A 22214-nucleotide genomic window follows, 5' to 3' on the forward strand; every position below is an offset into this window, starting at 1 on the left:
ATTTTTATAGGATACAAGTATATACAAATCTTTCAAACTCATATGTTCTTGTGTGATACATGTATATACATGATTTTCATAATTTTTCAATATCATATATTTTCATGATTTTTTTAAAATACACGGGTTTTTGCTGATTGGTTCGTCACCACATACATTGTGAGTATACAATTTGTTTAATAAACGTTCTTTTATTTAGTTTATAAAAATATTATATTTAATTTCCGAAAACACACTTTTCTCAAAGAATTGAAACCAAATATACATTTCGAAATAATAATTGTTGATACTAAAATGAGCGAAATAATAACACATACGACAAAACACGTTAAAATAAAATAAACCTGAAAATATTATTTCGCGCTATAGCGCGGATCTGAACCTAGCATACGTGACAAAGTACACATCAATGATAGTACATATTCTCATACTTGCCACATTCAACACCAAAAATCCATTTTAACAGTTAAAAGTTTACGTAATTCGGAAAAAGTAAAAACCCACACTTTTCCCCCGCGCTGTAGCGCGGGTCCGGGCCTAGTTTTTAGGTAAGTTACTAATCAATACCAAAACTTTATTATTACAGTGCACATTTTATTACTAGCAATAGAATTTTGGTCAGAACTCAGAACTACGAATCATTTTGGTCCCCCACCACTGCACCTAGCTGGCTTGAAGATCATAGCATCTTCATGATTTAAACGAATAAACCAAAATCTTTGAATACTTTTTAGTCAATTCTGTACTCAAATAACATGAATTTTTTTTTTGTACATATTTGTTTTATCAAAATAAAAATAAATATTTCGTGGCATTGCTTTGAGACACTCGATAAATAGAGAGTGAGGTGGTTAAGACCAAAAACAGAGCAAAGACTTGACAAGTCTCATGAGAAACAAAAAGCAAAGAGGAGAGTTTCGTGAGTCACAAGCAAACACAAAAATGCTTGAGACCGGAACGACTTGGGGGTTCACAGGCACGACAATGACGAGTCTTATGTTCTTCTGGGCGATGTACAAACAAATCTTCCCTTACCATCTTCAAGTCTACATCGAGAGATACGTTTACAAGTTAATGGGATGGGTTTCGAGTTCTGTTCATATCAAGTTCAACGAGTATTCAGAAGAAGGTCTTGAGAAAAGTGAAGCTTACGACTCCATACACAACTACTTGTCTACGAAATCAACAGCTCTTGCGAAAAGATTAAAGGCTAACAAATCAAGAAACAGTAGATCTTTGGTGTTGAGTTTGGATGATCACGAGGAAGTTGAAGATGTGTTTGAAGGTGTGAAGGTAAAGTGGTCTTCAAGCGTGAGTGAGAACGAGAACTTGAACCAGTCTAGTATGAACCGTCATAAGGTTTATGTGGAGAGAAGGTACATGACTTTGAGTTTCCATAGTCGTCATAGAGAGATGATCACAAAGACATATCTTGATCATGTTTTGAGAGAAGGGAAAGAGATTGGGCTCAAGAAGAGAGAGAGGAAGCTTTACACTAATAAATCAAGTAATGAGTGGTGTTCTTGGAGATTAGGAGGTAAGTGGAGTAACGTTTCTTTTGATCACCCTGCAACGTTTGAGACTTTGGCTATGGATCCTGAGAAGAAAGAAGAGATCAAGAAGGATTTGGTAAAGTTTAGTAAAGGGAAAGATTATTATAGGAAAGTTGGGAAGCCGTGGAAGAGGGGTTATCTCTTGTATGGACCGCCCGGGACAGGGAAATCAACAATGATATCTGCAATGGCTAATTTCTTAGGGTATGATGTGTATGATCTTGAGTTAACAACAGTGGCAGATAACTCTGAGTTGAAGAAGTTAATGTTGGATACAAAAGGGAAGTCTATTGTTGTGATTGAAGATATTGATTGCTCTCTTGATCTTACGGGACAGAGAAAGATAAAGAAGGAGCAAGATAAGGATGTAGAGGATGAAGAGGAGAAGAAGAAGCAGAGTAAGGTTACTTTGTCAGGGCTACTAAACGCCATTGATGGGTTATGGTCAGCTTGTAGTGGAGAGAAGATAATAGTGTTTACAACGAACTTTGTTGATAATCTTGATCCAGCATTGATACGTAGAGGAAGAATGGATAGTCATATTGAGATGTCTTATTGTAGGTTTGAAGCGTTTAAGGTTTTGGCTAAGAACTACTTAGGGATTGAGTCACATGATGACTTGTATGGAGAGATCAAGAGACTTGTGGAGGAAGTTAACATGTCTCCAGCTGATGTTGCTGAGAATTTGATGCCAAAGTCTGATGAAGAAGACGCAGAGGTTTGTCTTAAGCGTTTGGTTAAGTCTTTGGAGGAAGAGAAGAAGCTGGCTGAGAAAGAAGAGAAGAAGGAAGTGAGGAAGAAGAAGAAGAAAGCAGAGGAAAGACATTGAAACCCTAATCAGAAGGAAGCTGAAGTTAAACGGTGGCGTTTTGGGTTCAGTTCTTCAACTACAAAACAAACTAAGAAGAAGGGATTGTAGGATATGATGTTCTTTTCGGCTTGGTAAACGAAAGATGATGTTTTAAAAACTAAGTCTACGAAAAACTCATGTTTTAAGTGGCCACATAGAAAGTTCGTGATTTAAATGTCCAAAATTTGAATGTTTGGGATTTAAATGACATTTTTCCCAATAATAATTCTTGATGTTTTTTAGTTTTATTTTGGTAAAATTTGAGTATTTTAATTTTTTATCTTAGAACATGTTTTAATTGCTTTTTTTTTGTTACAATTATAAAATGTCTCTAATCATATAGTTTTAGTAGTCTTATATATTTGAAAAATGAAAATTTCTTGTTCACTTTAAAGAATCATACCAATTTGTAAAACCAATTAATATATAGTTTAGTATCATGTCTTGGTCTTTTGGGTTATATGACCTTAAATGATCACCCACCAAAAGATCCTCTGTTGAGAATCTCTGTATGTATGAAAATGATGGTAGCTTGCTCCCCAAGACTGCATGTTCTGACAACAAAGGACTCCTCTTACACTGTTTTAAAAGTATCTCCACTCTTGAAAATGACTTTTTTAAAAAAAAGTTTATATATTATTTGCAAAAGACTCAAAGTATGATGTATGTATATATATATATATATATATATATATATATATAAATTTTTTTTTTTGGTCAACAGAATATGATGTATGTATTATTATCTACATTTACTTCAAGTTGGTTCATTAGAAAACTGGGGGAAAAATGATCCAAAGTGTAGCGAACCAAACATAGAGGAACCGAAACTAAATCTGAAACCAAATCATACTGAACCGGAACCAAATCGAAAATTTAATGGATATACGAAATACAATTATACTAGCGGATGATATTCTAAAATGTATTTTTTACTAATTTTGTTTGATATATAAGAGTGTACTACTATATTTTAATTGTTAATATTATGATTTAACCGTAAAATATTATATGATAATTTATCTTTTATATAATCGTAATTTGATCAACTTAATTAAATAAGTATAATATTTAAAATAATGAAATGATGTTGACATAACATTTTTGTTTAAGTAGTATAATTTCATATTAAAATATTTTGTTAGTTATACTATAGTATACAACCCATAAAAACATCTATAATCATAATTATCCCTATATTAGTAAAAGAGAAGTACAAAAAGTGCTTTCGGGTCGGGTCAATTTAAGAAAATTATCCGAAATTTGTAATTGGATCTTTTAAAGTTGGATATATTAATGGGTTTGGATACATACACCGGATACTTTCCAAATCTAATTTTAGGATTATATTATTTCCATAACTAATTATAGGATTTACTAAATATTTCTCTAACTAATTTAATACAATCTATTTAAAAATATTATTCTTCTTTCACTTTTATTTGATATTATTTTTAATTTACGATATTATACTATATAATATAAATATTTAATAAAAATTTAACTTTTTTTTGCATATGTTGCAATTTGAATTTATCAAAACGGACAAATAATACTCAACTACACTCGGTTAAATATTTTGGACAATGGTTTAAAATCATTATAAATATGACCAATATTAAAACCATTGTTACATGAGCATGTTTAAAATTTCAAATAGTTTCAAAATATCATAAGTAAAAGGTTCAAATATAAAAAAAAAATTAGAATTTAAAATATTGAAATATTTTTTTGAAGATATAAATGTAATTTTGGAGACAAAATTTTTATTGATAAAATATCAAACTATGTAAATTTTAGATAGTTCACGGGTAGTTTGTTAAAATCACAATTATAATGATAAAGCGAGTTACGAATAATGTTTTTTACGAAATGAATTATATTACGGGTTGGACCTTCAAAAAATATCTTGTATATGTAATTTTTTACGTATATTCCTACTTTTACTAGAAAAAATAGTCAAAATAAATAATTTATCGACAAATATTATTTCGTGCTGTTAAATTTTCACTCTGTTTTTAATTGTATCAAAACTCAGTATATGATTATTTATTCGCTTTTTCCTTTATTATTTTATTTAAACTTATTATACAAATATATGATTTACCGTAATCGACTGCACTGTAACAAAATTAAAATGTAACATATTTTAGTCTTTTTTTTTTACATCAACATATTTTAATCCATTAAAAGTTATATATATGTAATTATTTCCTTCGCGCTGTAGCGCGGGTCCAAACCTAGTGTAATTTATAACGTGTTCCATCACATGACCCGTGCTACATACATTTTATGTATCGATTAATATACGTCCGTTTTCAAAAATTCATATTGCAACATATTCAGAAAAAATTGTATTTTTATTATACATATGTTATATGTAAGAATATAAATTTGAAAACAAATAAGATAACATAAAGATATTTAAGAAATTTTTAGTTTATTAGAGAGATATTTTAGGAAATTTTGTTAAATGTAATAAATACTATTTCCAATTTTGTAATTTTATTATGAGTTAATTACAAAATTTCCTCTAATCTTTAGTTATTTAATTAAATGGCAAAGATTTAATTATGTAAATATTAAAAAATAAAAGGGTAGAACACAAAAGCTACTTCAAAAATGTTAATATAGATATGTAAAAAAGCATTATTGTTGTTTAGACCAAATAACTAAAAAGTACCTCAAAAATAAAACGATCTGAATAACCAAACCAAGAAACTAAAATATCCAAATAACCGAATTGAAATCGAACCAAAAATATTATTCGGATAATATCCAAAATATTCAAAGAAAATTAGTTAAATCAAAACCGGAAAATACCCAAAAATAATTTGGTTTTAAATCTTTTCTTTCAAGATCCAGAATCGAACCAAAACCGAAACCAAACCAAATAAAAAAATAAAAATTGAATGGATCTTAAACGTAGAATCCAAAACCGAATCATACCAAACCAAGACCATACCAAATATGCCTAAGACTCATAAAAGCTTTGAAATTCCTCAGCAAATATATTGTGATTTTTATTGGTTTATGCAGGAAATATCTCTATGATGGTCACTCATAATAACTTGATCTAGATATAAAAGAAACAAAACTCGATTATTTGAGACCTTGGTAGTTGGTACAATTTAGCATGCCACTAGCCAGAAACTGGTCACTGGTCAGACTTTACCTATGATGTACTTGAAGACTATTGTATCATTTAAGCAAATATGCAAAAAAAAAAAAAAAAAAAATTATTTCAGTCAAAGTCGTAGTCAAGAAGGTGACCAGCTACAAATTGGAAAAAGCCAAAAAGGCATGAAATATACAACAAGATACAAAATTTAGAAAACTTGTTGTAAAAGGGAAATAAAACAAAATTTGACTACAATATATAGGAAAATAACTTAAAAACAAATAACATTAAATAAAAAAAAAAGAAAAGTGTAGAATAAAAAAGCAAATTAATTCTTCTTTTGTAATTTGCCATAAATTGTAATGATGATTTTCAGAAGCGTTATATTAGTTGTCTTCAATCTTCACTTTGTTTGAAGAGAGAGCCACACAACACAAACACAACACAACAAACACAAACACAAACAGAGACTATGAGTCAAACCAAGAAGAGAGGAGATCAAAACCTTAAAATTCAGAAAGCCAAGAAACCAATCTTTGAAGTCTTGATGGGATCGATAGTGAAGCTTATGTTTGGAGATAACCTAGCAACAATCGGATCAAACATGGCTGGTCTCTTCTTCATCTGGTCAACTCTCAAGAGATACTTCCCTCGACAGATCCAGCAGCTTCTCATCAACGCAATCCAACGAGTACCCATTTTCAAGAAGCTTTCAGACAAGATCCTCGACTTCTTCTCTCCTTATGCTCACATCAAGTTCAGCGAAACCGAAGAGAATAGGTATAACTATGCCTTTGCAGCTGTTAAGACCTACCTTGCTGCAAAAGTTAACTCTCAAGTGAAGAATCTTAAAGGGAGTCAGGTGAAGGAGAACACGTCTTTGGATTTGAAAAGGGACGATTTTAAGATCGAAGAAGAGTATGAAGGTGTGAGTATGTTGTGGGAGATATTTAGATGTGTTAAAGGGAAGAAACTTTGTAGGCTCACGTTTCATAGAAGTAATTGGGATGTTGTCACTGGTTCTTACTTGAACTACGTTGTTGAAGAAGGGAGATCGATTGTGTTGAGGAAGAAGAAAGTGAAAGTGTTTATGAACAATCCAAGTTTGCATTGGAAAACTCATATGAAAGGTCTTTGGAGTTGTATTGATTTCGAGCATCCTGCAACGTTTGATACAATAGCTATGGATCTTGACAAGAAAGATGAGATCTTGAGTGATCTTTTGGCGTTTAGGGATGGTAAAGAGTATTATGACAGGATTGGTAAAGCTTGGAAGAGGGGTTACTTGTTGTATGGACCTCCAGGGACAGGTAAGTCTACGATGATTGCAGCAATGGCGAATCTTATGAAGTATAACATCTATGATCTTGAGTTAACTTCGATAGGAAGCAACTGGGAGTTGAAGAAGCTGTTGATAGCTACAACTAATAAGTCCATTATTGTGATTGAGGATATAGATTGTTCTTTAGACCTAACTGGAGAGAGACAAGTTAAAGAAGTGAAAGAAGATAAAGAAGGTAAGAAGAAGGGTAATGCAGTTACACTCTCAGGGTTATTGAACTTTATAGATGGGATTTGGTCAGCTTGTGGACAAGAGAGGATCCTTGTCTTTACGACGAATCATTTGGGGAAACTTGACCAAGCTTTGATCAGGAGAGGTCGTATGGATATGCATATTGAACTATCTTATTGTACATTTGGTGCTTTCAAGATTCTTGCCAAGAACTATCTGAATCTTGATTCACATGTCTTGTTTGTAAAGATTGAGTCTTTGCTGAAGGAAACGAATATAACACCAGCTGATGTTGCAGAGACTCTGATGGTGAAAGATCGTGAAACTGGAGTTGATGGTTCACTCAAGGCTTTGATTCAAACTTTGGAGAAGATCAAGTACTGCAACCAAAAGTTTTGGGCCAATGGACAACAGAACAACAAGGAGATTAACCAAATTATAAAACAGTGAGATTCTAGTATATTTATATTGTTTGATGATGCACAAGCTCATTAGCTGCTTTGAGTTCAATGTTTAGTCACCAAATCTAGCTTGTAAGATCAAACTTGTTGAACTAAGTAGGTACCTTAATATTAATGTGGAAGTTCATATCTTACACTTTGGTGATGGCAACTATACCAACCTGTAACATTTTGTTAGAGCAAGTACTACAACTCTAGTGGTCTTAAAACCTTGCAAATAATCACTTTGAGCAGAGACATGAAACAGAACCAAAAGAAACAGAGAAAATTGCAGAGACATAAGAATTTTGCAAGATCATAAAAAGGTTTAGATCAAGCTCTTACTTAAGAGCTTATACAACAATAAACACAACAAATCCTCACAAGTTCTGTTTCCTGAGATTTTTCTAACGCTAGAAACCAGATCTCGAAAACGACACGATTTCACTCTAGGCTTGACAACCTTGTGAATAGTCCTAGGCGAAAAAGCCAAACCGAATACACCAAACCGAAACCGAGCCCACAAAACCGAACCAAAACCGAACCAAAATTTTAAAAAAACCAAATGCATCTTATACTCAAGATCCGAAAGTATCCAAAACCGAATCATACGAACCGAAACCGAATGGATATCCGAAATATTTATAATACAATTATATACTTAAAATATTTGTTATTTTTAGACCAAAAAAATTATCCGATAGTCAAACAAAAAAAACTGAAAAAATCCAAAAATATTCAAAATATCCAAAATAATTCAAAAATTTCTGAAATATCACAACATATCCTAAAATTTTCGGTCAAAACCAAACCAAAAATAATCCAAAAATATTAGATCACTAGATCAATTTTTTAGATTCGAAACCGAAAGAAACCAAACCGAAATTCCAAAAAAGAAACGAATGGATCTTATAGTTAAGATCTGGAAGTATCCGAAACCGAATCATACCGAACCGAAAACGAACCGAATATCCGAACTCCCAAGACTACTTGTGAATATGTTAAGTTATATGGGCTTGGGCCTCTAGGTTTGCTTCTTCTCCTATAAACCCACTGATTATAAAAGAGTCTTTTGTAGACTTAGTCTGAAATCAGAGAAGAAACGTCAAACTCATCAGTTGTCTCAATCCTTGACTTGGACTTGAACTTATTGTAAGGTCGTACGTTAGAAAAAAGCAGAGGTCTTCAAGGAAACTGATACGCAAAACTCTGACACAAACCACGAGAACTCAGAACTCAGAACTCAGCAAATTTGTCTCTATCACTTTAGTAGACCAAGACTCTTCAAAAGTTACTTTTTTTTCAAAAAATAATAATAAGTTTTTGAGTTCTTGATGTATTGTTTGTATTGCTGACTAACTATATTCGATTTCTAGTGGACAATAAGAAAATAAAAAAAAATATTATCCAATCTAAAAAGTTAGATATATAAAAAGATGCTTTTTAACAAACAAAATGCAATACACGTAAGATTTATTTTGGCGTCTCTACTTCTCACAAATAAAGTAGAAAAAGCACAATTGAGTTTTTAAACTTAGAAATTTCCATCTCTTTTCATAATAATTTTTGTATTTTCATGCTCTTTTTCATAAGAGTTTCGTCATTACTCAATAGGTAGCTTCCTGTCACATGTGCATACGCAGCCACAAGAGTTTAATAATATAATGTTTTTGATAGAGACTTCTCGAGTCTATTTATTAAACAATCTTGAACTCTTTGTATACCAGAACCACACACCATTCTCACCAATTCTTGAAAAGTTCAAGAACTCTCTTCCAAAAGCTCTAAAACAATAAAAAATGGCGACGATGGGTCAGTATTGGACTAATACTGGCTCTGCTTTAGCTACGCTAATGTTTGTATACACAATCTTTAAACAGTGCTTTCCTCAGTTCGGAGACTACTTGGAACCATTCTTTCACAGACTCTTTGGTTTCTTCAACCCTTACATTCAGATAACGTTTCATGAGTACAGTGGAGAGCATTTCAAGAGAAGTGAGGCTTACTTAGGGATTCAGAGCTATCTCAGTAAAGACTCCTCTGCTCGAGCCAAGAAGCTTAAAGCCAACACAACTAAAGGAAGCAAATCTCTTGTTCTTAGTATGGATGATAAGGAAGAGATCACTGACGATTTCGAAGGTGTTAGGGTTTGGTGGCAGTCTAAGAAAGAGAAAGGTACGAGACAATCTTTCTCTTTTTACCCTGAAGCTGATGAGAAGAGGTTTTACATGTTGAGGTTCCATAGACGTGACAGAGAAGTAATCATAGATAGGTATCTTGACCATGTTATGAGAGAAGGGAAGACAATAGAGCTTAAGAACAGAGAGAGGAAGCTTTATTCTAATACTCCAGGACAGAGCCATGGTAATAACACTAAGTGGAGTCATGTATCGTTTGAGCATCCAGCTACTTTTGACACTTTAGCTATGGAGGAGACAAAGAAGGAAGAGATCAAGAGCGACTTGGTTAAGTTTAGTAAGAGTAAAGATTATTACAAGAAGATTGGGAAAGCTTGGAAGAGAGGGTATCTTTTGTTTGGACCACCCGGGACAGGTAAATCAACCATGATTGCTGCAATGGCCAACTTCTTGGAGTATGATGTTTATGATCTTGAATTGACAACAGTGAAGGATAATACACATCTGAGGAGGTTGTTGATTGAGACTTCTGCTAAATCGATTATTGTGATTGAAGATATCGATTGTTCGCTTAATCTTACTGGACAGAGAAAGAAGAAAGAGGAGGAAGAAGAAGATGGAGATGATAAGAATGCTATTGAGAAGAAGATGATGAAAAGTGAAGGTGAGAATAAAGAGAGCAAAGTTACTTTATCAGGGCTACTTAACTTCATTGATGGGTTATGGTCAGCTTGTGGTGGTGAAAGGATAATTGTGTTCACTACAAACTTTGTGGATAAGTTAGATCCTGCTTTGATTAGGAAAGGAAGAATGGATAAGCATATAGAGATGTCGTATTGCTGTTTCGAAGCGTTTAAGGTATTGGCCAAGAACTATTTGGATGTAGAGGAGAGTGAGCTGTTTGATGAGATAAAGAGGTTGCTTGAGGTTGAAGAAATCAAGATGACACCAGCGGATGTTGGGGAGAATCTGTTGCCTAAATCAGAAAAGGAAGGAGCTGAGACTTGTTTGATGAGATTGATTGAAGCGTTGAAGGAAGAGAAGGAGGAAGCGAAGAGGAAGGTCGAAGAAGACGCGAAACAGAAGAAGGAAGAGGAAGAAGAGAGGCAGAGGAAAAGGGAAAAGAAAGCAGAGAAAGAGGCAGAGAAAGAGAAGAAGAAAAAGATTGAAGAAAATGGTGAAGAAGAGTGTTGAGTTTGATGTATACATGTAGTCTTGTCTATCTCATGAATTATTTGTGTTTCATTTAGATAATCAGAAGGTTCAGAACATTGCTCAGCCAATGTAACAAGAAGAAAGATTACTTATGGCCCAAGAAATTGAGCTAAGATTTAGGGTAACAAAAAGTCTCAACTCTACGAGAGTTTGCCAATAAAGATCATTGCTTGAAGCTGTTAGAGTTGAGGTCTAGCTCACAAGGCCCATGGGCCTTTCTGCTAATAATATTTTTCAATGTATCTCAATCCTTAAACAATAAGAGTAGATGTGTTACATGTGTACATAAAATACAATGAATGTTTCAAAGTAGCTATGTAACGACGTGTAAACAGTTAAACTAATTAAAATGTGCGTAAAATCATTTCATATGTTTTGGATTTTATTGTCTCTATATAATTCCGTGGGTTTTGTCGGGAAAACGTACAAATTTTATCCAAATGATCTTATCACATTCACAAAGTTGTCGTAATGATTCATTGACCACCTATGAAAGTGGTATGAACTTGTCTATTATAAGTTAAAACACCCACGACAAAAGCGTTCACATCACACGGTTCTGTATTTAGACAAACACAATCTTTTATCTTGTTCCATAAGTTGTGGAAAAATGTGGCCAAAGCTGATATGTATATTTATATTATATACGTTTACGGTAAGTACACATGAAGATATATTTAGGGAAATGACATGGACAAAGCTCGGAAACTTCGAAAAAGTAAAAGATAACTACGTAGCTGGAGACTAATAAGACTAATATGCTTTTGAGTTATACAATTATTTTGCTAGATATGATATAATCATATATATGAAGATTGATATAATATTTGGTTTATGAAATTTGAGAAACGTGTTGTTGAAAGTGTGAATATACATACACTTTAACCTACTCCTCTATAAAGTATAAAATAGACCGACCAAGTTGACTCTATTGGACTTTGATGTAGTCGTCACTTGTGCCATGCAATTTTACATAACTTTCAATCTTTCATCATCATCCACTAGGACCACTACTACAAAAATAATACATATATATCTTTGGGCAAAAGTTTCTACGTACGTGTTCATGAATAGCATTACAAAGAAGATTATTATTATTATTACATTAGTCGGGACTTATGGGAACTCTTCATTAAATTTGAACCAAATAAAGCTAAATTTTATCATCATATACTATAACCAATAAAGGAAACAAATCAACATTACACCAACAAGAAAAATCTTCCAAAAAGAGGCAAATATGGAGTCAAATTATGGTAACTCATTATTATTTGAATTAATATTGGTAATGAAAAGGAAAAAAACAACAATTTGGTAAAATAGTATTACAAAACCTTGGATACCAAGGTTTCAAAGACTTGGAGAAAAGACGCATTACCTTTACAAGTAATACACACTATATAAATATACTCATAGCCAAAAACACAACCAAATCCTAGAAAACGAAAAAATAAAGATTTTGATCTAAAGAATTATGATGATGATGGGTGATACATTTGGTTCAAGCATGGCGAGTTTGTTCTTCTTATGGGCAACTATTCAACAAATCTTCCCAAACCACTTCAAGATTGCTATTAAAGAGTTTCTTATCTCCACAATCCAACAACTCTCATTTTTCCAGAGGTTTTCAGACAGATTCATTAACTTCTTCTCTCCTTATGTCGAAATCGCCTTCTCTGAGTTCGAAGATTATCGATACAATCAAGCTTTCGCGGCTATCGAGACTTATCTTGGGGCCAAAGCAACTGATAAGGCCAAGCATCTAAGAGCAAGCCAGGTTAGAGAGAGTAAAGGGTTGGTTTTGAAACGAGACGAGACTAGAGTGCGAGATGAGTATGAAGGAGTTAGTGTCTGGTGGGAGAATGCAACTGATTCCATTGGATTTAAAACATTGAAGCTCACTTTTCATAGACGCTCGCGGGATATTGTAACGGATTCTTACATAAAATATGTTGTTGAAGAAGGCAAATCGATTGAAGACAAGAACAAGAAGATGAAGTTGTTCACAAATAATCCGAGTTCTCATTGGGGTTCCAGCAAGACTAGTTTTTGGAGATATATTGACTTTGAGCATCCTGCTAATTTTAAGACGTTAGCTATGGATCCAAAGAAGAAGGAGGAGATCTTGAATGATCTTGTTGCGTTTAGCAATGGTAAAGATTATTACAAGAAGATTGGGAAAGCTTGGAAGAGGGGTTACTTGCTTTATGGACCACCGGGGACCGGTAAATCGACAATGATTGCTGCAATGGCGAACCTTTTGAACTATAGCATCTATGATCTTGAACTCACGGCTATACGGAACAACTCGGAGTTGAAGAAACTACTCACTGCTACTTCTAATAAGTCTATTATCGTGATTGAAGATATTGATTGCTCATTGGATCTTACGGGTAAAAGAAAGAAGAAAGAGAGCAACTCGACAAACTTGAGTAAAGATGGACAACAAGGTAATGAAGAAGAAGACAAGAGTTTCGTAACACTCTCGGGGCTTTTGAATTTTATTGATGGGATCTGGTCTGCTTGTGGACAAGAGCGGATTATTGTCTTCACGACGAATCACTTGGCGAAACTTGACCCGGCTTTAATCAGGAGAGGTAGAATGGATATGCATATTGAGCTGTCTTACTGTACTTTCGAGGCGTTCAAGATTTTAGCCAAGAACTATCTGGATCTTGATTCCCATCCCCTGTTCAAACAGATCGAGTCTTTAATAAAGGAAACAAAGATCGCGCCAGCTGATGTTGCTGAGAACTTGATGAAGAAAAACCGTGAAATCGATGTCGAAGGATCTCTTAAAGATCTGATTCAAGCTCTAGAGAGAAGGAAGAAGGTTCAGAGAGATCAAGTAGATGTACACAAGGACAAAAAGAAGGACAAGATATTCAAAGCATTTCGCATGTTATTTTAAGTCTAGTTCATGGTTAACGATTTAGAATCTAACCATTATGGTGTTCTTGAACTTTTTTAGCAATTTCAGAGACAGTTTATATGTTCCTAACGTTTCCAGCTTTCGTTTTCTGCAAACTCATGCTCCTTGTCTTTAAAAAATCAAGAACACAACACTACAAAATCTCGTCTGTTCTAAGAATTCAAGAATATATAAAACAAGAAAATGAAATCTCTCCTGACTTCACTCGTGAGTTAGACTAATATTAGATGAAATGAAATGTCATACAAATACAAGTACGTAGCTGTTTCCTAATATGCCCTTAACAACAATCTCTAATACATATTAACACCACAAACAAGAAAACAAAAGAAACCTTTTTTTTCTCTAATCCAAATCAAAGAAACTAAAAAAGGGTTCCAAAGTACCTGAAACTTTTCCCATGAATGATCATCTTCAAACCAATCCTTGAACGTAAACTCGCAGCCTTGGCCATCCACAGATCCCTGTTTCAGGTATAGGCAATGCTAACATTGATATCATTTTTCAAATGTTATAATGAAAATTTGCAGGAAAGATTGTAAGCAATCATATTTTTACCGTTTGTACATGGCTTTAAAGGAATCTGTATACGAGTTTTTTTTAATAAGATGTATCTGTAATTTGATACAACAGAACAATAATGGAGATTTTCAAAAAGGCTGAAACCGTGCGTTTACGTAGCTACCATGACAAGTACCTTCTAGCAGAGGAGGACGAAGAATCCGTGAGCCAGGACAGAGACGGTCGGTCTATGAATGCAAGATGGTCGGTGGAGGTTGTAGAACAGGCGGATGTGATTCGTCTCAAGAGCTGCTTTGGCAAGTACCTAACCGCTTCAAACATCCCAATGTTCCTTGGTATGACCGGCAAGAAGGTAACTCAAACACTACCACGGAGGCTAGACTCATCAACTGAATGGGAACCTGTTAGAGAAGGTGTTCAGGTTAGACTCAAGACGAGGTATGTCTCTACTTTGATCTCTCTCTGAATAGTTATTTTCTTCAGAGGCCATCTCTCCCCTATGCAGTCTTCTTGAATATGAATGGTGTGAGAGAATTTGAATTCAATAGGTATGGGCAGTATCTCCGAGCTAATGGAGGTTTACCGCCATGGAGGAACTCAATTACACATGATATTCCTCATAGGTCAACCACACAGGACTGGGTTTTATGGGATGTCGATATTTTGGATAGCAGAAAGAAGAAAGCACCCCCGGTGGCTGAACCGGTCTATACGCCTCTCCCGCCTCCTCCGCCACCACCAGAACTTTTGATAGTAAGAAAAGATGATCATCAAGAGCCCAATTCACCCAATGGATTCTCTCTCAGGTCTCCAAAATTTTCCAAATCTGAGGTTTGATCAGCTCCCCACTATTATATTCATTACTACATAAACAAGTAGTAGTAGCATCTATCAAAGAAGCAAAACTATTCTTGGAATGATTGCATCAACATCACTGACCTATACCTTTTGTTTTGTACATTTTATGATCAGTCTGATGACAGTGTCCGCTCACCGGTCAAGGCAGATGGCAGGCTAATTTATTATAGAATCGGGGATGAAGATGGAAACGTGGATGAAACAGCAAATGAAGAGCTTTTCTGCTTCAAGGGTATGGGACTAGAAGAGCTGAAAGAGAAGCTTAAAGAAGAGACAGGTCTGAGTGATATATCGATCTGTTCCAAAAACCCTTTAAACGGGAAATTATATCCCCTGCGGTTGCATCTCCCTCCCAACAACACAAAGATGCATGTCGTCTTGATCCCTTCGCCTTCAAAAGGTTAGTTAGCTTTTTTAGTTCATACTTTCCAGCATACTAAAACCATGAATCATGACGTACAAGGACATAAATTAGACAATGCGGTCAACATAACAGTTTCAGTTTGTGTATTCTGGTTTAGTCATGAAAATGTCAACTATGGATTCCCTGAATTAAAAAAATTGAGGAGATTGTATTTGAAATTTTACAGGGGATGCTGCAAGCACTTCTTGAAGAATGGTTCAAAATTTACAGAGAGTTTGTTGTCCAAGACCACAAACTTTTGTTTTCTGTTATTGTGTATTTCGGTAACACGCTGTATATCAACAAAACCTTTTTACATAGAGTACACCAAACTTGATGCTACAAGAATCTAGCAGCAGGCTGTATGTGAAATGTCTCCCTAAGCAACCAAAACTCAATACTACGGCAAACATTCAACAAGTACTTGTTTTTCAACAAGTACTTGTTTTTCAACAAGATCTTGGTTAGGTTTCCAAACAAGTACTTGTCAATAAGCTTCTTTTATTCTAGTGAGATGCCAATGACCGATCATATTGAGTATTATGTTAAACAAGATCCAAAATCTGTTAAACATCAAGTTTCTACAACTCAAAAAAAGTTTCTACTTTCTAAGGAAAACAACATAACGCAAGGCAGCAAATCTTAAGAAAGACAAGAGCGTACCTGAGAGAAACCATTGTTCCTGAGCGAAGACAAGACACACACCCTCATCAATCAGGGGTTACCTGCAGTAACAGATTTGATTACCTAGTATACAGAAACAAGAAGATAGAAAAAAATATCATATGAGCTTTTATGTCTTACGTTATTTATTCAGCTTTCCAGTGTCAGAATTCTCATTCACTCTACTCTCTATAGATGCTTAATAGGTCTGTTCAAACGCCATGCCATTTTCATTCCTTTCTTCGCTCATGCACTTCTCTTCCATTCTCCCGACACCATGAAATCTGAATCAGCCACTTCTTTAAAATGCCACTCAGGGGTCCTCAGAGAGGTTCATCCTTTTCTTTCAGCTTAAGCTTAACTTTCCAGTTCCTGGGGGAGGTCAAATGATGCCACTAAATATATAGGATATAGAACTGCATCATGTTCAGAAGCTCCTCTTGGTCCTTCATATGTACTACATAGCCTTAGATCAACCCTCGAGTGCATTGCAGATAGAGATAATCAACAGAAGATCTGTAGAAACAAGACAGCTCAAGAATGTCTTCTGATAAGCTTTGCAGCTTCAAGAGTGAGTGCTACAGAAACTGCAAGGCATCAACAGATAGGAGATGAATCACTGTGTGAATTTGTAGCAGATTTGGGTGCGACAAATCTCCTGAAACAAATCTTGTAACATCTCCATCCACCTCTAACACACTGCATCCTGGTGCCTTTTTTATTCCCTTCTGATCTATCATCCCACGAATTTTAGATGCCTCGGGATTTCTTTGAACACTAAAGTAAATATTGGATAGTTGAACTAGAGCTGCTTCCTCTTCATCCACATTTCCTTTCTCTAACTCAAGAAGATTTTTAACAGCTAGTTCTCCAAGTTCAACATTCTTATGCGTTCGACAACCATTCAGTAAAGCACCCCAAACAGACGCAAGCGGTTTCATGGGCATTTTTTCAATTAGATCAAGTGCACCATCTAATCTTCCAGCTCTACACATCAGATCTACTATACAACTGTAATGTTCATGCTTTGGAGTAATTCCGTATCGAGATTCCATATTATCTAACATTGATCTGCCTTCTTGAAGAAATCCTCCATGAGCACAAGCGGCTAAGACCCCAAGAAGAACTACACTATCAGGCTTAATAGCATCTTCTCGCTCCATCCGGTCCAAACACATAATAGCTTCCCTTGCATAACCATAAGCCGCATATCCACCAATTAAGGCTGCCCATGAGAAGACATTCCTCCTAGTCAACTTTTCGAAAACTTCCACAGCCGTCTCTATGCAACCACACTTAGCATACATATCAACAAGTGCCGTTCCTACAAATACATCAGACTTAACCCATTTCTTCTTCTTCACAAACTCATGAATCCACTTCCCCTGAGCAAGAGCCCCAACTTGTGCGCAGGCCGTTAATGCGGTGGTAACCGAAAACTCATCAGGCTCAATTCCTCTAACCAACATCTCCCTAAACACCTCTAAACCCTCAGATCCTAAACCACATCTAACATACCCATTCATCAAAACATCCCATTTCACAACATCTGGCTGCGGAATTTCATCGAACACTTTGCGTGCATCCACCAATACTCTATCTTCCACATAAATCCTCAAAACACCAGTCTGTACATGACCATCCGATAAAAAGACACCATTTTTAACCACCCAACAATGGATTTGCTTACCCACAGAGAATAAACAAGCTTTCAAACACGCAACAATCAAGAAATGAAAAGTGAGATAACTTGGAGCTATATCTTCTTCCTCCTTTTCATCTTCACTCACCATTAACCTAAAATATCGTAAACCCAACTGAGGCAGAGAGCTTCTTGAGCAGATTCTTATCATAGTATCATAGACAAATGTATTACGAATCTCAATCGAATCGAAGATAGTGGAAGCGTAGTGAAAGTGTTTGTTCAAATTAGGAAGATGGAGAAAAGCTGTGAGAAGTTTGCTAATCGCGTAAGTGTTTCGATGGAGGCCATGGATGATGAACAGAGCATGCGTTGATTTGATTTGCTTCACTGTGTTGCAACGTTGGCTCGCGAGAATCAACGTCTTCCATGATTGATGGAAGCTTGAGAGAGCACTCATCGTAGTCGTATTGACGTCAAATGTTGTGGTCAAAGGCAAAAGCGTAAGAAGGTAACGGCTTAATTTTTAAAAACGGTACGATGTTTCGTCATAAAGACGGCAAGATGTGCATATGTGTAAACGTAAGACAACATGAAGTGCATATGTGCGAAAGATTGAAGAATAGCACGATGTCTCTCTCGTCTCTGGTCTCACCCAAAAAGGAACGATCTTTCAGAAAGAGGTAACAGTCCTTCACTATCTCCCCCTTTTCAATCTGATTCAATGGTTTTTTTCAGTTTCAACTTGGGTTTATGAGATTTCGATGAAAATTTTCCATCTTTGGGTTCTGGGATTTTGAAAAGATTCAATCTTTTTTTGTTTTTTTGGTTGTTGCAGTTTCTTTCACTCGTTAAACAATGGTGAAAGCAGTGGTTGGAGAAGATACTAGACTTACTTCTATTGAAGATCGTCTCTCACACTCAGCTATTCCTGCTGAGGTCAAATTTGATTAGTTTCATGTTATTGTGTAAATGCATGTTGTCTCTGTCTTGAGATAAAGATTTGATTTTTTTCTGTTTTGAGGTTAGGTGGGTCTTGTGATAGGGAAGCTTAGCTCTGTTCTGGATCGTGGATTTGTATTTGATTTGATTCCAACACCTAGCAACGATGATGGAGGACCAGCTTGCTCGGTTTTGGAGACCAAGGATGATAAAAGGAAGCCTTCAAAGTCAAAATCAGAGTCATCTTCTCTATCGATTGATTCCGATTGGGTTGCAGAACATGCTCGACAGGTTTGTGACTCAGATTTTTGTTGTTAGGTGATTGTGTTATGGTTCTTGATGATTGGCATTGTACTGGATCAGGTATCGAGAATGTTGTTGGGTGGAATGAAGGTTGTTGGTATCTATGTATGGGCTAGTGAAGCTGCTTTTAAGAATTCTACTATGATTCTTTGCCAGGTAACTTTGTGGGAGATCAGCTGAGATCATTCTGATATGTGTCTCTATGGTTGTCTTAGAAATAAGAGAATTAGTTTGATTGTGTCTCTGTGTCTTTTACTTGTTATATTAAGCTTTTAGGGGGTTAGTGAGTAACTGTTAATGGATCTAAATTATGGGAACTTTTATCAGGCTATCAAGGGAGTTTCAGATGCCATACGACATTTGGATCCAAGCTTGGATGAGGCTCTTCTTGTTCACATATGTTACAGTCCAAGGAGGTATTCCACCTTTTAAGGGATTCAGTTTTTAGAAATCTGGTGAATTGTCTCTGGTTCTTAAACTAAGGATGATGTATGTTTTTTGCAGATGGAGCTGTCGGACTTGTTTGTTGAGCTCAAGTATTACATCAAGTAGTCTTCGACCTTGTGACTTTAAGCTGGGAAGGGTGTTAAGTTCTCTACAGAGGTTTAAGTGCAGCTACAACTTCAATATCAGGTATGTCACTGCATTTTGACTTGAGTTATGAAATTCTACATTCTATTTTTTTTATTTATGAATGTGATGTTCATGTATAAAAATAGTTCACAACGTACTTTTTTTTTAATTATGTTGAGGAGCACCCAGTTGCCTATGTGTTTAATTTTGAAATTTGGATAAGCACTCATGCGTGTTCTTATTATGATTTCTCCGAATACAGTATCTATGACTATACTTATATATATTTGAACTCTTTCTTTTGTATTTATTGCTGACCTATTCTAATGATTTTATTCCCTTTTTCACGAGTAGAGTACCAATTTACCGTGAGGGTGAGTCAAATGCCCAAACATTTACTGATATCCTACGTCGAGAACTTGCAATTCATGCAAAAGAGCTGAAGAGTGCAAATGCAATGGTTGATGGGGACTTGGTGAGGAGAAAGTAAACTTTATACTTTTTTTCTATGTTTGCTATTATTGGATATTGAGTTCTTGAATCGATTCAGAGCTCGTAAAGCTTGGTGCTTCTTTCTAGTGATCTAATCTCTGTGAATGGCGTCTGTTTGAAATGTAGCTTCATCGAGCATTCCTGTGTCAGTTAAATTATTGAGAGTGTAGACTACATAATGGATGCTATCTCGGCTGTTAACAACCTTCCCTTGTTTCTAATGTCTTATTAACTTATGTTGGACTGAAGGTGCATAACGACGAGCCTTGCAACACGGATGGCGAACATGAAGTTGAACTATTATTCCCGTTCATGAAAGATAGTCGTGCTGGGGGTATGTATTTCTCTCTCTATTTTAGCCACACTGATTTGGTTTGCTATTGGACATGTCTTCTGATGGTTGTATCTAATATTATGTGTAATGTTGAGAAGCATTAACTGCAAAGAATGTTACTGGAGTTCTACTCTTCAGTGGTTCAATATTCTCTTACGCCTACTTGAACGTAAAAGAACCAGTTTCTCAAGCTATTACTGACATTAAGGTACTGTGACGATGTCTCTTCCCGGTTTCTTATTCTTATTTACTTATAAATGTTAAGTTTTTACAAAATTGTTGATGGTTGGATTTTTCTTTTCAGTCTGACATTATTAGGAGTTTGCAAAGTAGATTGGACATTATCTGTGATGAGGCCGAGCAGGATCTCAGTCCAAAGAATGTTGGAGACAATGAAGATGCAAATGAGATTCCCATATCCAAACTCATCTTCAAATCATCTACGTGAGTCAGCTACTAAACATAAAAGTTTTTGAATGTCGGGTTAGCGTTATGTTTACTGATAAACACGGAACCAACTTTAAAGTCTCAATTTTTGTAAACAGAAAAGCATGCCATCTCCGTCTTCCCAGGAGAGTTCTTGTTCCGTGGCTGGCGGGTATGTATATCTGCGATTATCTACAACCATTTGAGTCACACGAGGTATATGAAAAATCCCGTCTCATATTCATCATGCTCTGTGAACTCTTCTTCCACATTCTAATATGTATGTTTGATGATTTTTTTGAAAAGGTGGTAAAAGAACGTTGCATTGAGCTGATGTCCATGGAACATTCTTCTATTGACGAATCAAAGATTTCAGAAGTGGAAACCGAAACTTCCTTATCGATCGCGGAATCAATGTGGGACGTGATATCTCCTCCGGCATCTACTTCCGGTTTTCAGAATGTAGAAAGAACAATGGGTGAAGACGAACGCAAGAGAACAAGTAACGCCGGTAATGCATCCAATGTCCCGCTTTTGGTAGGGATTTTCGTGCTTTTACTCTCGATTGTAATAGGTTTCATGCTTTACCAGAGCGATTAGCCAAGATCACAAGTCTCTGTTTTGATCAAACCACAAAGGATGAACTGATTTTTGTTTCCCAGAATTATAGATTTAGACTCTTTTTTCGATGATATCTTGAATCAGTTTAGTATAACTTCTTGGATGAGCTTTGCATCACAAAACTGAGAAAGCAAACGTATCCTTTACTGATCTCAACCTCAAAAGCATCTCCTTTTGTGACAGGTTGAGATAAATAATGTTGATTTAACTAACATAAATGGGGATGTAGCTCAGATGGTAGAGCGCTCGCTTAGCATGCGAGAGGTACGGGGATCGATACCCCGCATCTCCATCTTTCTTAACTTTTTCTCTCCTTTGAGGTTTTACATAGATACCCCTCAATGTTTTGATAATTGCATTGAGACCCCAGGATTTGATAATTGATACAATATAACCTCTATAAATGAATACCTCGATAAATTCTTATACTTTTTCGGACCCAAGTTAGTTTTTTACTCTATATTTATATCTAAAAATTAGTTACTTACTTCATAAACTAATAAAATATTATAATCTCAACGTTATTAATTAATGGGTAATAGCACTATCTATACATAGAAAAATCAATAATTAGTTCTCTCACCTGTGTACTATTTGACATATATGTCTTTAGAGTAACATTATTTGCTCTAATTAGTTCATTAATTTAGAACTCTTCCATGATTGATGGTAG

The 22214-nt window shown here is 35.3% G+C and overlaps 6 protein-coding genes, 1 non-coding gene and 1 pseudogene across 13 annotated transcripts; 7 read left to right on the plus strand and 1 right to left on the minus strand.

Annotated features, from left to right (window-relative positions):
• Positions 1 to 942: 942 nt before the first annotated feature.
• LOC17884968 lies at positions 943 to 2347 on the plus strand (annotated as a pseudogene).
• A 3608-nt stretch (positions 2348 to 5955) lies between these two features.
• LOC17887542 (AAA-ATPase At3g28570, mitochondrial) lies at positions 5956 to 7601 on the plus strand. Of its 2 annotated transcripts, XM_023783030.1 has the most exons (2): positions 5956 to 7182; positions 7336 to 7601. In XM_023783030.1, exons 1-2 carry the CDS (start codon positions 5997 to 5999, stop codon positions 7485 to 7487), a joined length of 1338 nt encoding a protein of 445 aa, XP_023638798.1. In that variant the 5' UTR covers positions 5956 to 5996; the 3' UTR covers positions 7488 to 7601. The 2 variants fall into 2 exon arrangements, with proteins under 2 accessions (XP_023638798.1, XP_006292221.2); XM_006292159.2 differs by having other exon boundaries at positions 5956 to 7601.
• A 1612-nt stretch (positions 7602 to 9213) lies between these two features.
• On the plus strand, positions 9214 to 11072 carry LOC17886669 (AAA-ATPase At3g28580). Its single transcript, XM_006292866.2, has one exon. The coding sequence runs from the start codon at positions 9277 to 9279 to the stop codon at positions 10807 to 10809; it is 1533 nt and encodes a 510-aa protein (XP_006292928.1). The 5' UTR covers positions 9214 to 9276; the 3' UTR covers positions 10810 to 11072.
• A 1232-nt stretch (positions 11073 to 12304) lies between these two features.
• LOC17887449 (AAA-ATPase At3g28610) lies at positions 12305 to 13741 on the plus strand. The gene has a single exon (XM_006292716.2). It carries the CDS (start codon positions 12305 to 12307, stop codon positions 13739 to 13741), a length of 1437 nt encoding a protein of 478 aa, XP_006292778.2.
• Positions 13434 to 18310, minus strand: LOC17885339 (putative pentatricopeptide repeat-containing protein At3g28640). 5 transcript variants are annotated; one of them, XM_023782405.1, is made up of 4 exons: positions 16350 to 18310; positions 16209 to 16270; positions 14149 to 14226; positions 13434 to 13519 (listed from the first exon to the last, which is right to left on the minus strand). In XM_023782405.1, exon 1 carries the CDS (start codon positions 18308 to 18310, stop codon positions 16787 to 16789), a length of 1524 nt encoding a protein of 507 aa, XP_023638173.1. In that variant the 3' UTR covers positions 13434 to 13519; positions 14149 to 14226; positions 16209 to 16270; positions 16350 to 16786. The 5 variants fall into 5 exon arrangements, with proteins under 5 accessions (XP_023638173.1, XP_023638172.1, XP_023638171.1 ...); XM_023782404.1 differs by lacking the exon at positions 13434 to 13519 and adding an exon at positions 13559 to 13645; XM_023782403.1 differs by lacking the exon at positions 13434 to 13519 and having other exon boundaries at positions 13952 to 14226.
• LOC17885826 lies at positions 14167 to 15755 on the plus strand. The gene is given in 5 exon segments (XM_006291502.2): positions 14167 to 14240; positions 14378 to 14722; positions 14833 to 15115; positions 15257 to 15542; positions 15733 to 15755. Coding segments are annotated over 5 exon segments (1011 nt in total).
• Positions 18311 to 18459: 149 nt separating the features above from the next.
• LOC17886864 (protein odr-4 homolog) lies at positions 18460 to 21635 on the plus strand. Of its 2 annotated transcripts, XM_006290950.2 has the most exons (12): positions 18460 to 18533; positions 18689 to 18789; positions 18880 to 19083; positions 19156 to 19251; positions 19423 to 19511; positions 19600 to 19728; positions 20023 to 20143; positions 20410 to 20494; positions 20593 to 20702; positions 20799 to 20938; positions 21040 to 21136; positions 21227 to 21635. In XM_006290950.2, exons 2-12 carry the CDS (start codon positions 18709 to 18711, stop codon positions 21518 to 21520), a joined length of 1446 nt encoding a protein of 481 aa, XP_006291012.1. In that variant the 5' UTR covers positions 18460 to 18533; positions 18689 to 18708; the 3' UTR covers positions 21521 to 21635. The 2 variants fall into 2 exon arrangements, with proteins under 2 accessions (XP_006291012.1, XP_023638175.1); XM_023782407.1 differs by lacking the exon at positions 18460 to 18533 and having other exon boundaries at positions 18608 to 18789.
• Positions 21636 to 21760: 125 nt separating this feature from the next.
• Positions 21761 to 21833, plus strand: TRNAA-AGC. The gene has a single exon. It is a non-coding gene; the product is annotated as a tRNA-Ala (tRNA).
• Positions 21834 to 22214: the final 381 nt, after the last annotated feature.

This window comes from Capsella rubella, unplaced genomic scaffold, assembly GCF_000375325.1.
Source record: "Capsella rubella cultivar Monte Gargano unplaced genomic scaffold, Caprub1_0 scaffold_5, whole genome shotgun sequence".
NCBI classification, from domain to species: domain Eukaryota; kingdom Viridiplantae; phylum Streptophyta; class Magnoliopsida; order Brassicales; family Brassicaceae; genus Capsella; species Capsella rubella.

Coding starts and splice junctions, on each gene's coding strand:
- LOC17887542 (XM_006292159.2), top strand. CDS start 5,997: ATGAGTCAAACCAAGAAGAGAGGAGATCAAAACCTTAAAATTCAGAAA.
- LOC17886669 (XM_006292866.2), top strand. CDS start 9,277: ATGGCGACGATGGGTCAGTATTGGACTAATACTGGCTCTGCTTTAGCT.
- LOC17887449 (XM_006292716.2), top strand. CDS start 12,305: ATGATGATGATGGGTGATACATTTGGTTCAAGCATGGCGAGTTTGTTC.
- LOC17885339 (XM_023782405.1), bottom strand. CDS start 18,310: ATGAGTGCTCTCTCAAGCTTCCATCAATCATGGAAGACGTTGATTCTC.
- LOC17886864 (XM_006290950.2), top strand. CDS start 18,709: ATGGTGAAAGCAGTGGTTGGAGAAGATACTAGACTTACTTCTATTGAA. Junction 20,495..20,592: donor GAAAGATAGTCGTGCTGGGG/GTATGTATTTCT, acceptor AATGTTGAGAAG/CATTAACTGCAAAGAATGTT. Junction 20,703..20,798: donor AAGCTATTACTGACATTAAG/GTACTGTGACGA, acceptor TTTTCTTTTCAG/TCTGACATTATTAGGAGTTT.